Consider the following 13,864-nt stretch of genomic DNA (forward strand, 5'->3'; position numbering starts at 1 on the left):
TTACTGCTCTAACCATGGAATATATGGCCTTGGACAGCCCATAAAATTGATATAACAAAATATTGATAGCACCTATGTACAGAAATAATACATGTTGTTCTTAAAGCTGTGGAGTTTAATATAAAAAGTGATGCTCAGAGCATAACAGAAGAGTTGCACAAGTATTTTTCATTTGGAATTGGAATGTTTTCTCAAAGGATAAAACCAGTGGCATTTAATAACCATTTAAAATAAGAGCTTGTCCATAATAAAAATGTTTTCTCACAAATAGCAGGCCACACAGGATTTTGAAGAACAGAAACAAAACCAGACACAAAAATACCTGCATGTCCCAGGCAGCAGTAAAATGACCTCTTCCTCCCCAGGCTAGAGCTGTCTGTTTGGAAGGAGCTGACAATGATCTCCAGCCCAGCTGACCAGCACCTCAGGCAGGATCACTTTCTTCCTGCAGCCAGCTGTGTGGCAGCAGTTTTCAGGAGTCCTTGTGTTCTGGGCATTCACCTACTCTGTCTTCTGATGGGGCAGAGTTTCCCACTCTGCTGTGGGTGACACAGCAGAGCAAAAATTGTTGTTCCCTGGAAAAATGCTTCAAAGAAGATTTTTATAAGTGGTTTTGATGTGTGTCTATTATGCAAGTTTTTTACATCTGTTTTTTTCTCTCATCCTACTACTCATTCCTCCTGTGAGATAAAGCATTGTCTCCCTCATCTTGGTGTACAAAAACATTTCAGATAATGTAGAATGGTCAGAAAGCTTGACCAAGTACAAAATAAAACCACTCCTAGGATAAAAGTTTTCAGAGCTTTCTCATCAGATAAAATGGCTATTGTTTTGCATCCTAACTGGAAGATCTTGATGTTATAGGCACTAATTATGTTTCTGTCTAGATATGAAAATTCTTGGTATCACACTTCATTAATGTGCAAGGATGATAAGTGAATATGGCACTTAGGGGCACAGTTTAGTGCTAGACTTGGCAGGGCTGGGTGAATGGCTGGACTTGACCTTAAAGGTCTTCTTCAATCTAAGCAATCCTGTGATTCTGTTACTTCCATTGCATTCAGCACATTATGGACCCAGACATACAATGGTAAATGTTTGAGGCAAGCACAATTGTTTATTGTAGATTGATGATAGCAAATTTGATTAGATAAGTTAATTGTAATTTACTTGATCCAGCCACATTTTCTATGTTCTTTTTATTCCTCCAAAAATATTGCTATGTATCAAATCCACATTTGGATATGTGGTTTTTTTTAAGGAACTACTTGGGTTTATATACATAAACCTTAATCAGATTTTTTTCCCTTTTTTTAGGTGGCTTTAGATTTGTGGGAAGATCTGAAAAGCTGTAAAGAAGATCAGAAGGAGTGGCTTATTAAAAAAATAAACGAGTCACAGTTTATCATCATCGTGTGTTCCAAAGGGATGAAATACTTTGTTGAAAAAAAGAACTGGAAGCACAGAGGAGTAGCCAGAGATGCAGGAAAAGGAGAACCCTTTCTCTTTGCTGTGCTGACAGTGGCAGAGAAGCTTCGTCAGGCCAAGCAGAACTCAGCTGACCTCTGCAAGTTCATTGCAGTTTACTTTGATTACTCCTGTGAGGGGGACATCCCTGCCATTCTGGATCTGAGCACAAAATACAAGCTCATGGACAATCTCCCCCAGCTCTACTCACACTTACACTCCAGGGATCTCAGTGTGCAGGATTCTGAGGGGTTTCCTGTTAACATCAGTAAAAGGAATTATTTCAGGAGCAAATCTGGGAGGTCCCTTTATGTTGCTATTTGCAACATGCATCAGTTCATTGATCAGGAACCAGACTGGTTTGAGAAACAATTCATTCCCTTCCCTCCACCTTCTTTACACTACTCAGAGCCTGTCATGGAAAAATTTGATTCAGGCTTGGTTTTAAATGACTTGGTGAATAAACAGGTGATGGATGGTGATTTTTACCTGAAAACAGATCTAAACATTTCAGTGGGGAATTCAGACTCTCACTGTATCATTCAGCACTTAAACCTTGGAGAAGATACTGAAACTCAGGACATTCAAGGGGGTGGCAGCTCTGTCCTTCAGCCATTGCTACATGTTGTTAAAGCTTCAAACCTGAAAGACATGCCTCGAGATTCTGGGATCTATGATTCATCTGTCCCTTCATCTGAATTATCTTTACCTTTAATGGAAGGACTATTGACAGACCAAATGGAAACATCTTCCATTACAGGAAGTGTTTCTTCATCATCAGGTTTAGGTAAGATACAGCAGTGTGTCAAAACTTAAATTCAGTTACTGTGCATATTTCTGCCATCTCCAAAGAGGTAAGATAATATGTGAGGAGCCATATAAAAGGCTGCAGAGAAAGGTGAACATTGTATAAAGATGGTAAAAATAAACACAAAATTAAAAATATTTAAAAGTATAAAATAAAAGTAAAAATAATATATAAAATAAAAATATCATATAAAACTAAAAAATAAAAATAGGTATCGTAACTTTGGAAAAATTGTTTCCTAAACTTACAGTGTGTGGAGGAAGTCTTAGCTAGATAAGATTTCACTAAAATTCTATTAATAAGTCACTGCTCATTAATTGACCTATTCTTGGAGAGATAGCTTCTTCCTTCCAGGGACCCCTTGGCAGCTGGGATTTCAGCTGACAGCTGTGTGCTGTAATCCAGAGGGTGATATGGTGCAGCATTCTCACAGCCAGCCATAAATCTAAACCTGGCATCCAGCACATACTGGATCCTTCAGGGGTATCCTCTGTACTGTGCTTAACTCAAGTTTCAGGATGACATCAGGCTTCCCACAGATACAGGGCTGGGGAATGAACAAATGTCTTTCAATGGAGTAATTTAAATGCTTGGAAGACACTCTCCAGAATAGACACCCAGCTCAGATACCTCCAGTTAGAAGGTGTAAATTTTGCCTCAGGCTGTATAAAAAACTGATTTAACCTTACTAGTTACAGGATATTGAACTGGCATCACAACTAGCTCAGTGAGGAATGTTCCAGCAATTGTATTGATATGATAAAAGTGCTCTGCTGAGATTTTCCTTAAGCAGCTACAACAGGTGAATATTGCATTTTGATGGTTGTATGCTGTTCTTTTTTTCTAGAATAAGTGTTGACAGTGCATTAACTAGACATTTCTCTTGGGTAAATGAACCTTTAATTCTTATTTAGATAACTCATAACTAATGTTTGATGCCAGAATGATCTTGAAGGAAGAGAATACAAATGCTGATTTACAGATACTGCACCTATCAGTTAGATAGCCTGTGTGACTAAATAGTTAAAATTTGAAAAAAACTTCAGGTGGAAAAAAATACAGATTTACTATTTTAATTAATCAATTAAGCCACAATTACTCTGTTTTCAGAATGAAAACTATATTTTTTACTTTCCTATCATCTTCTAACTTGGTCTTTTCTCACATGTGTGGGAAAAATGACAGATGATCTCTGTAAAGGTTCTAATGAGAGTGGGATGCTAGTTTAAAATGTATGGCCTCCCTGGAAGAATGCTTTCCCAGTGTGCCCCTCCTGATTCAATGCTGAGCTGTCAGCTGGGTGTCCCAGCTGCAGGGAGGCACAGGAAGACAGAGGCAGTCTTCCCAGTAATTAATTCTCAAGTCACATACCCCCTTGGTAACACGCTCCAGCTGTGGAGGTTAAACGTTACAGCTCTTGCTGATGTTCCAGTGTCTCAAGAAACCACAATTTCTGTCTTTTTCCCATTTACTGCCCTCATCCAAAAGCACCACCCTGCCTGAGTCTCCCCCAAACCACAGCCCTGTACAGGGTACAAAGGAGACAGCAATGAAACTGGGCATCATCTGCCTTTTAGACTGCAACCCGTTAAATTTCTTTAGTATCCCAGACATACAAAGCATTTACAGCCCTGATATTTATATGCATGCTAATGAGAGGAGTAAATAGAATTTTTTAGCTTTTATTCTTGTTCTGAGAGATAGACACATCCAAATGATTGCTCTGAATTCACCCTACATTTCTGTTTTTTACTTAATTTTACCTGTTGCTTGGTCAGAGCAGATGTGAATAGCTCTGACATTTAGCATCTCAAAAGATCTTTCCTCTCTTCCTTAAAAGGCCAGTTTGATATAATCTTTTGAATAAAAATCATAAATCCCCTTATTTATAATCCTTTCTTTCAGTGCAGTTCCTGAGCAGACTACTGGTCTGCAAAGTAAAGATTCTCAAATATATCATCATATTTAGCATGGAGTTTAAACCAGTTTAATTTTGATGAAGTACCAACAGCTAAACCTTTATTAGGTCCATTCACTGATGAGGTCTTCCCTAAGAAGTTCTGCCTGGGAAGAAAGTCAGTGTTGTACCTCTAGATAACATTTGCTGAGCATGATAGCTCAGCCTCAGGAGTGCTAGACAAGGTGATGCAGAGGCATTTCATAAGTTTTCTTGGCATTGTTTCTGAAATATTGACTGAGTACAAAGTCTCTGTTTCAATTAATGAACTTCACTTTTTTTTCCTTTTATAGGGGAAGAAGAACCTCCTGTAATGACTGCTACGAAGTTCTTAGTGCCTGGAATATGTAAAGCAGAACTTCATTGCCACATCCACTCTGATGAACTGCAGGCAATTGCTCCTTTATAATACATGACAACATTGTTATGCATTGCCACTTTATCAACAGCCTCTGTTTGTGCTTTAACTACCACACTGTCTCAGCACTAAATCTACTTGAAGGAACCGACTGCCCCTGAGGAAGATCTGTTATTCCATTTTTTGTGGCCAGTAAACTTGAATCTGTTGGTATTTTTATAAAAACTCTTTCATGATTTGAAAAATGTAGCATGGAAAACCAGAAGAGCATACATTTAAAATAATTCCTGTTATAATTTAAATGTCATTATATTACAATGTTTACAGATGCTATAATCAAAATTTACTATTTTTTGCTAGGAATAACTTTGCAACTGGACATAAAATAGCTTGGAACATTAAGCCTTAGTAAATTTTGTAGCCCAGCCTCTAGTTTTAAGTGCTGATGTACTTGATGACAGGAGTGTTGTAGTGAATGAGAACAGGATTTTTTCAGAAGCAAGATAAAATGCCAAAGGTGACATCAAGAAATTCTCCATCAGAAGAAATAATTTTCTCTTCAAAATGTTTGAGCTCTCTTCCTCAGCCTCCTTTTCCCAGATGCTAATGTGTGTCAGTATTTCATTCCAGTGCATGTCTCCCTCCCCTGCACTGAGCTCCTGTGTCTCCTCTGCAGTCTGGCTGTGGTGGTGACTCACACACAGCCCCATTCTGAGGCTGAGCATCATTCTGTAATAGACAGAAATACAGGTCCTCATGTTCTGAGTGATACCATGGAAACAAAGCTTCCTGTTTCTTCCTGAAGGGCTGATATGGAGAATAAAGAGATGGAAGAAGGAAGAACCATATCTTACATTGAAGATATTCTAGGTTTGTTCAGCCATGAGAGGATTAAGATTTATGGGGGTTGATATTATCATCTGAGGACAGGTGCTACAAAACCACCTGGCCTAAAACAAGCCAAGACCAGCAGTTAACAGGCCAGGAGTACTTTGTGTTGAACCAAGCAGTGAGCAGAAGCCAGTGAATTATTTTGCAGTTTACACTATTTATCATCACTTAGTGATTAAGGTTGTGTGCTGTCACTAGTGTTATATTAAGGAAAAATGCAGAAGCTACCACTGGCCATTTTTACCTACTGACACAGAGCAGGCATGTCCTGTTTCCTGCAGTGACCAGGTGGGTAAATCTTCATCCAGAATGTCCCTCCTGTTTCCAGGAGCAGCTTTTCTGAAATTCAATGCATCTCTGTAACTGCAGTTCCAGGCACTATTACAGTAAGTATTGGCACAGCAAATACTAAAGGACACCTCACCAATGTGCCTTTGCTCATCCTGGTCACAGAGTCAAATTCTGGCTCATGTAACCTGAATTCACATTCCACTAGCAGGAGGTTACTTTTAAGAGAATTGAGGGAGAACTCAAATACCTCAAATATTCTCTTAGTTTTAATAGATGAGAATTAGACATTGTTAACTCTTACATTTTATTATCCACTTTATTAGCCTGAGATAGAACTATTAAGTGATGATTTTGGCTGAGTAGCTGTAAAGCTCACGGGTTGTTTTCTTGGGTTGTTTTTGTTTTGTTTTGGGTTGCTATGTGTCAGTTTATATTTAATTATTGGAATTTCCAAACAAAGGACTCTTGAGATTGTTATCACGGATGAAGTTAGAAAGTGCTGTAACAATTATATGTGTCTAACAATTAATGGCAGAACTCTGACATGCTTTGCAATTTTAATATGGAATTCTGTGATCATTTGGATCAGCATGTGTTGGATCTGGAGGGCCTTGTCCAGTAGTGAAATGTTCCTTATTCTCTCTGCTTTCTGAATTTCAAAGAACACTCCCTGGAAAACTTCAAAACTTGCAATATCTAAGTAAGTTTAGGTAATTTTACACACATAGTGAATCAGCTGTGCCTCTGATGATTTTTTAAAGCTGTGCCTTGAGCCTTATTGAAGGTAAAATTGTCCGTGTTTTCCCATTGCTTGAAGGTCACACTAGGGAATCATTTAGAGGTTAATGCTCCTCCACTAAATCCAGCTATGAGGGATATCCAGCTATGATTTGGTACAATTCTTGTTATTTTTCCTGAAGAAAGAGTTTAGATTGAATAAGGCAGAAAGGTGTGCTGTGTGCTGAAGATCTGCTGTGCATAGAAATCCAAAGCTGCACAACATGAGAAGTAGGAGGAGGAGGCAATTTCTTAGCAGTGAGCTGGTGAAGGTAATGCTGCTCTCATCCATTGGAAGTCCCAGCTCACTTACTGTTATGTAATGCTGGGCTAAAGATTGGGAAGATTTCCTGCTTCCATTAAATATAGTGGCTGAATCAGTATTATGAAATGAAATGAAGTTTTCATTTTGAGTTCTAAGAAAGCTGAGCGTTGAAAAGGGATGAAGGTAGTTGCACAAAGAATCACTTGTCATTAATGTATTTTTTTTATTTGTTCAAAATTTGCTGTACAATCTTGCAACACTTATTTGTTAATTATGAAAAGTCTATGCAGATGACAGTCACATCTAGGGGTGGAGGGAAGAAAAATTCCTTTATTCCTTCTTAGCTTAAGGTGGAAGCAGCATATTTTATGTACTCAAAAGAAAGACAACATAATTAAGTGAAAATATAGATTAGGATGGCCCACACCTAAAGTTTACAAAAGTAAGAGAAGTAATACTTATCTAACTTAGTATAGCTTTTTTACAAAGCCACAGTTCCTAAAACAGTTAGATACTGTGTATATTGAGATACTGGAAGGACATAGTACTGAGTTGGCAAGACTTCTTTTTGCTGGGAATAGCAGCAAAAATCCTTGTAAAAATTATTTTTTAAAGATATGTTAACACACATACTAGAGGTTAGCTTACTACTGTTTTCAAGCTTTAGTAAATTCTAAACATCATGGTAATGGTGAAAGGACCCCTTAAATTTTGCTACACTCAAGTGTGTGGACATTGGATATTTGACAGTGTATTTTCTGGGAGGGTGAAAAAACATTGGAAAGCTGAAGGCTCAAGATGTGACAGTGTGTTCAGCATTTTGAATGGGATATATATACAGTTGTTGCCATAATTTGTACCTGTCCATCAACTGTTGAAAATAGAATGCATCTGACATTTTCAGAAATAATGTTTTGTAATACTTTAATTTAGAAGTTAAATGCCAAAATAAAATATTTTTGTTCCATTTCATTCATTGGGCTTTTGTTATACTATTAAAAAGCAATGGCTTAAAAGTGCAGTGACTTTATTCTGCACCCTTTGAGTGCAGTTGCACACAACACACAAGCAGCCAGACCTGCAGCTGGGAGGGAAGCAGCTGTTTTGATGGGTCTTTCTGATGGGTTATAGTCGAGCAAATCTAAGAAATGTTAACTTCTAAAACTTTTGTATGGGATGGACTGAGTCAGATTTTATTTTTTAATAAAATTGCATTAATATGATTTTATGTAATTTTTTCTTGTATCTTTGCTGAAGGTCTCCTAGCAGTACGTGGTTGTCCTGCATGCCAGGTGAAACCTATCCACAAAACTGTAATAACTTGGATTGACTTTGTCAAAGAGGATGTGATAAATACTTACGATTTACCTGTGGTTTTTTTTTTTATCCAGCTGATTTCAAAGCATTGTTCCAGTCAGTGAACCCTGCAAACTGTGATTTTAGGGGAAAGCCTTGAAACCACTCTGATTCCTTATGTTGCTCAGGTAAATGAAGGGGATCTAAACATAATGTTAGATATAATGTTAGATATAATGTTAGATACAATGTTAGATACAATGTTAGATACAATGTTAGATATAATGTTAGATATAATGTTAGATACAATGTTAGCTATTGTGGGCACACGGTTTGTGGTGATTGGGATGTGGCTGAGCCTCATCATCCCCAGTGGGCACAGCTGTGAGCAGCAGGTGAGCAGCACTGGCAGCAATGAGCCAGGGAGTGCCCAGGGCACTGCCCAACCACCAAAGGGAGCAGAGGGCACACAGGTGCAGGGCATCAGCAGGAGGGGATAAAAGGCTGGGCTGAGGAACAAGAGCAGACCCTTGCAGTCTCCTGAAGTGATGGGATGTTACTCTGCATGGGCAGGTACCTGAAGCCTTCTGATGAGGTGAGGTGTTACTGTGTATGTGTGGATGCTTAAAGCCTTCTGGAACTGTGTGGTGATGCTCTGTGTATCGTGGCTCTCTCAACTGTGGCATAGAGTAATTTATAATATAATAGGCTTTGTGGTTATAATAGTAAAAATCCATGCAAGAAGAAGACAATATGTGGAGAAATTTCTTCATCAGCTAATAAAAAGACTTAAAGCTGTACTGAAGGAATGAAGGCCAATTTACAAAACTCAGACTTTTTTCCAGGTTCTCTGGTAGGGTCACAGGCCTTGGCAATAGATGGCAGGTTGAACTAGCTTGAGTGAGTGTATGGAATGCTGTCCTGTTGGGCTGCTGATTTAGTTGGAATTCTAACTATTTAGCTGCTACTGGTGTGCAAAAAAATCTGCTTGTAGAGAGGCAGTCTTGTTCATTATAAGAGTCAGGTAAGTTTGTTTTGTGGCAGTCTATCATTTTGGCTTTTTTTCTCCATGGGGGAAGTGTGTGTCTGTGGTTTCATGTAATTCTAAACTCTCTGAGACATCTGCTCCTTGTGCATGTTCTGTGTTAACCCTTTAACTGTAAACCAACATCAAATTGCTCACAAAACTTGCTCTGAATTTTTGTAAGAACCAGTCAGGTTTATGATGAGATTTACTCAACTTAAAATACTTGCTATTGGTCATCATAATTCGTTTTCCTAGGAACACAATATTTTTTCCATTTCTTCAATATTGCATATCTTAACAGCCATAGAACCCTGGATTGTACCAAGGACTTGGGAAACTGATACAGTCTTTTTTCCATTTTGAGCTAAAGTAACTTTTAGAGCTTGTCTTTGATTGTAGCTATTGGAAGTAGTCAATATTCCAAACTAGGAGTTCTTTCTTACCTTTGCCAGTACAGTACAAATACAGATCAAACCTAAAAACAGAAGTCATCTTCTTCATGGTTAAAATTATTTCTAACTCAGTTACAGAGACTTAAACTTGTCAAATTGGATGCCTTGCATGGTAGAAGGGAAAATTAAACAGTTGGAGAATGGGGTTATGTATTTTTCACATAGTTGCCAAGCTAAATTGTGTTTTTTAAGAAAAAATTTCCCAAAAGGATTTTATGTTGAGGAAGCCAGTGCCAGGAATATTTTCAGGGCAGCAACTGACTCTCTGGTAAAAAAAATTTCTGGTGCAAGTTGTAGAACTATAATCACGATATAAAAGTGTTTTTTGGCAGTTCTTTAGGCCTTTCTGGAAGGCAGTGGCCACACCCTTTTTAGTAATGCTTTATTTCTCAGGTGATTCAACCTATCTCAATGGGTCTGGTTATGAAATCAGATACTAATGATGGGAATGGGACATGGATGAGACAGATTTTTGTGTATAGGTGCACAACTGGTCACATACAGGCCATGAGCAAGTGTTACTGTCCTCATGTTGCATAAGAAGTGGGTACGAGCTGGATAAAGCACAGGAAATGCATCCCTTGGGAATGGAGGTGGGCTGGTGTCACTGAAGGCAGAGCACAGGGCTTCATATCTTGCTCTTGAGCCATAGTGGTGATTCTGTGAGCAGTCAGTGTGTTTGGTCAGAGATTATTGTTGCAGCTTTGGTGTTTTGCAATAATTTGTGCAGGGCACTGGTTGATGTCTCAGAGTGCTGCAGCACCACTGCAGTAAATCATCTGCTGCTGGGTTATGGTGGGAAACAGAGGCCCAGCAGGAACTGCAGCAGGAGGAAGAGGCAGATTTGGGGCAGACACGAAGCAATGTTTTATTTCCTTCACAACACCCCACAGAGACCTGTGAAGTGTGAGGCACCTCGGGGCAGGCTCTGCAGGAGCCTGTTTCAGCCCCACAGCACTCCTTGGTGCTGCTCCTCTGCAAGTGCCCTGCTTGATGAGAACCTGGTTTGCAAGAATGACTCCTTTATAATTTTGATGAAAATCTAGAGTGATTTAATTGCTGTCAGTTACATCATACTTATTTCAAAATAATTAAAAGTGAGAATAGAATTAGACCTACTTGTCTTTAGCAATGTCTCATAGAGGGGATGGACCCATAAAAACTGTGAGTCATCAACAGAAAGGAAACTGTCTGCTCTTTACTGTAGCTTTTGCAAACTTGCCAAGGTGTGTTTAGGTGTTAGGAAGGAAGTCACCATCTCTTTGCTGAAGAGTTGGACAATGCTCACTGAGGGTGGAGTGTGAATGCCAGTGAGAGTGAATCAGGAAAACAGGGCAGGATTTGTGTTTTCCCCCTCTTTGCTTAGACTGTCTCCAGAGCTGAGAAATACCACTACATTTATTTGAATATTCATATTTTTAACCTTTAATTGGCTTGCTAATTTTTTTTTAAAGTATAACAGTCAGATATCATTGTGTTTTTAAGACAATGTTTTGGGACTGAAGTGATTGTATAGTTAACAGTTGAATTTTATATTTTGCATACTAAAGAAAATTCCATGCTCGCCGTGATTTTAATATGCTGAACAAACCACAATTACAAATTACTTTATATAATATATTGTCTTTAAACCCAGAAAATACAAATTAGTAATTACTCAAAAGTGTTCAGACTCCCTGGACAATGCTTTTAGTTGGTGTGTTTGAGCAGATTCTAGTTTGTTATATAATTATAAATGTTACATCAATTAATTGTTCTTTCACTGAAAGAACAATTTCACTTTGACATCCTAAGTAACTGGAAATTTTGTGGACACATAAAATACTCTAAAAGTTAAAGGTCTCTAAACAGAGTCTCTTCCCATTTCCTGATAACAAGTATCAAATTAAGCTTTAAAACAGAGGTCTGGAACTGCTGCTTTCCATGACAGGCATGGTAAATCCTGGATGAAAAATGGACATGCACTTATATCCTGTGCATCTCTCTTTTATAACAGGCACTGCCAAAGCAGGGGGCAGGATGTCTGTTTTCCACTTACCTTGGCTGCAGCTATGACAAAGGGTCAATGTTTGGGGAACCCATCAGAAATTATCAGATTGATCAACCTCACAGGTTTCTCCCTTCTGCTAATTATATCAAAGCTGTTGGGAGCCCAGGTTTTGTCCATAACCTGGTGTTTAAAACATAAATCCCTGACTTTGCCATAGGGCAAGCGAAGTGCCAAGTCTCCACACACCTGTGTAATTTATGGGAATTGCTAGTTTAAGAGCAGAGAAAAACTCCAGCTGTAAATTATTTTGTAAAACTACTATGGCATCTTGATGACTACTATCCAATTGAATTGTCCTTAGTTTAAAAATAATTCACCTTACAAACCAGTATCTTTAAATATGATATTAATTCCAGAATGTTTTCATACAGTGTGGAGTTCAGACATACTGTAGAATTCCAACCTGCAGAAATGACATGGAATTATAGACCTTTACTTAAAGCAAGGTCTGATGTCCATATGTCTCTTCCATACCACATTCCTATCCTGAGCAATTAGAAACAACTGAGAGATGAAATCTCCTCACAAGATGTTGGTTTAGAAAGTAAGGCCAAGCCATAGTTAAATATTTGTTCTGCTGTCAAGTGTTTCTGGGTCTGGGCTACAAAATGTGATGAGTGCCTTTATTATTGTTTTTCCACTGGCTGTTTTATGTTGGCAATGCTACTGCTGTGAGAGACCTACCACCTACATGTCTTTTGAATTTGTATTTGTTTTAAGTGATGTAATTGTTAGTATTTATTATTATTATACTGACTTCGGTCCAAGAAAATAAGATGATCTTTACCAGGCACAGTACAAACATAGACTAGAAAGAGTCCCTCATCTAAAGTGCTCATCATCTACTTACATCTTTGCATTGCTACGGTTTTCCAGGTCAATAGGGCTTTTGAGTGTATTTCCATACTACTATTTTGTCCAAAACACAGGTGGCTTGTTGCCACCGGTACATTATTTGTCGCTATTTTCCATAAGTTTTTAACCCAATGGGACCGGGTCCTGGTCACTTGCTGTTAACATCGTTTGAGACGATCAGCGTGGCGCGATGTCCTTTGCCTGTCTCTGGTCGGTCTGAGTCCTTCGCTGTTCTCACCCCCAGCTTGGCTCCCTTCACCTCGCCCGGGGCTGAGGCCGGGGCAGCGCAGCCCGGAGCACCGGCAGATGGAGGGGTCAGTCCGCTCGGGGCTGCGGCCGCAGCTGCTGTGGGCCGGGGCGAGCCGTGCAGAAGGGACCCGGAGCGGAAAGGAAGGACAGGACACAGAACCGAGGAGCAGCTTGGAGCCGGGAAAGGATCCGGGAGGGCAGGGCGGGGAGAGGGGCGGGCGGCGGGGCGAGGCGAGCGCACACACACAGAGACCCAGCCCCTGCCTCCGCCTGCCGTGACAGCCGCCCGGAGCCCCCGGAGCGCGTCCCGCCCGCTGCCGCCGGCTCCCGTGCCCACCCTCCGCAGCCCCTTCTCGCTGCCGGGCCGGGGCGGCAGCTCCGCCGGCCGCATGCCCGGAGCGGGGCAGGAGCCGGAGGGCGCAAGGTGAGTGCTGTCCCCTGGGGTGGGCGCTGCCCAGCGGAGCTCTTCGGGCTCGGCTCTCCTGGGGCAGCCGGCGGCGGTGGCGGAGCCGAGCGGGGAACCCGCCGCGCCTTACGGGACTCGGAGCGGTAGCGGCGGGTCGGGAGGGGACTCCCGGCAGCTCCTGCTGGCTGGAACGGGGCCGGTCCTGCTCCAGCTCCTCGCCCCGCTCCGGATGCCCCGGGCAGCGAGGCCGCAGCTCCGCTCGGTGCGGACGCCGCTCGTGCCCCGTGAGGGGCCCTGAGGGGGCGGCTCCGGGCTCGGCGGGCGCTCGACCCGCTCCCTCTCGGGTGCCTCTGTTCGTTTATGCTTTTGAAAAACTTTCAGCGTTTGTTTAGTGGCGAATCTCGCACAAGCGTCGGCTTCCAGGGAAGGGCCGCGGTGCCCCGAGCCGGCCGCCTGCGCTGAGCCCCGCGGTGGCTGTCACGGGCCGGCTGTGCCCCGCCGCTGTTTGCCTCGGCGGGCCCGGAGCCGGCTCTCGGCCCTTCCCTCCGCCTTGGGCGAGGAGTGGGGGAGGCTCGGGCCGAAAGGAAAGCACAGTGAGTTACACGTGCGGAGCGAGGCGGGCTGTGAGGGGGGCAGCGCGGGCTCTGCGGCGCGCAGGTGAAGGCTCGGGTGGCTGCGCGGTCAGAGCGCTGCTGCTCCTCAGTGCTGGGCTCGG

At 41.5% G+C, this 13,864-nt stretch overlaps 2 protein-coding genes across 2 annotated transcripts in view; both read left to right on the top strand.

Annotated features, from left to right (window-relative positions):
* Positions 1 to 7,785, top strand: part of IL17RD (interleukin 17 receptor D) — a 42,800-nt gene extending 35,015 nt beyond the window's left edge. The window contains exons 12-13 of the mRNA XM_058031923.1: positions 1,318 to 2,254; positions 4,526 to 7,785. Coding sequence (XP_057887906.1) covers positions 1,318 to 2,254; positions 4,526 to 4,641 — 1,053 coding nt within the window. The 3' untranslated portion in view covers positions 4,642 to 7,785. The remainder of the gene's footprint in view (positions 1 to 1,317; positions 2,255 to 4,525) is intronic.
* A 5,302-nt stretch (positions 7,786 to 13,087) lies between these two features.
* ARHGEF3 (Rho guanine nucleotide exchange factor 3) overlaps positions 13,088 to 13,864 on the top strand; it is a 105,932-nt gene continuing 105,155 nt past the window's right edge. Inside the window, exon 1 of the mRNA XM_058031848.1 lies at positions 13,088 to 13,167. Within this exon, the coding sequence (XP_057887831.1) occupies positions 13,133 to 13,167 (35 nt within the window). The 5' untranslated portion in view covers positions 13,088 to 13,132. The remainder of the gene's footprint in view (positions 13,168 to 13,864) is intronic.

Source organism: Melospiza georgiana, chromosome 11 (genome assembly GCF_028018845.1).
Source record: "Melospiza georgiana isolate bMelGeo1 chromosome 11, bMelGeo1.pri, whole genome shotgun sequence".
Taxonomy (NCBI): Eukaryota; Metazoa; Chordata; class Aves; order Passeriformes; family Passerellidae; genus Melospiza; species Melospiza georgiana.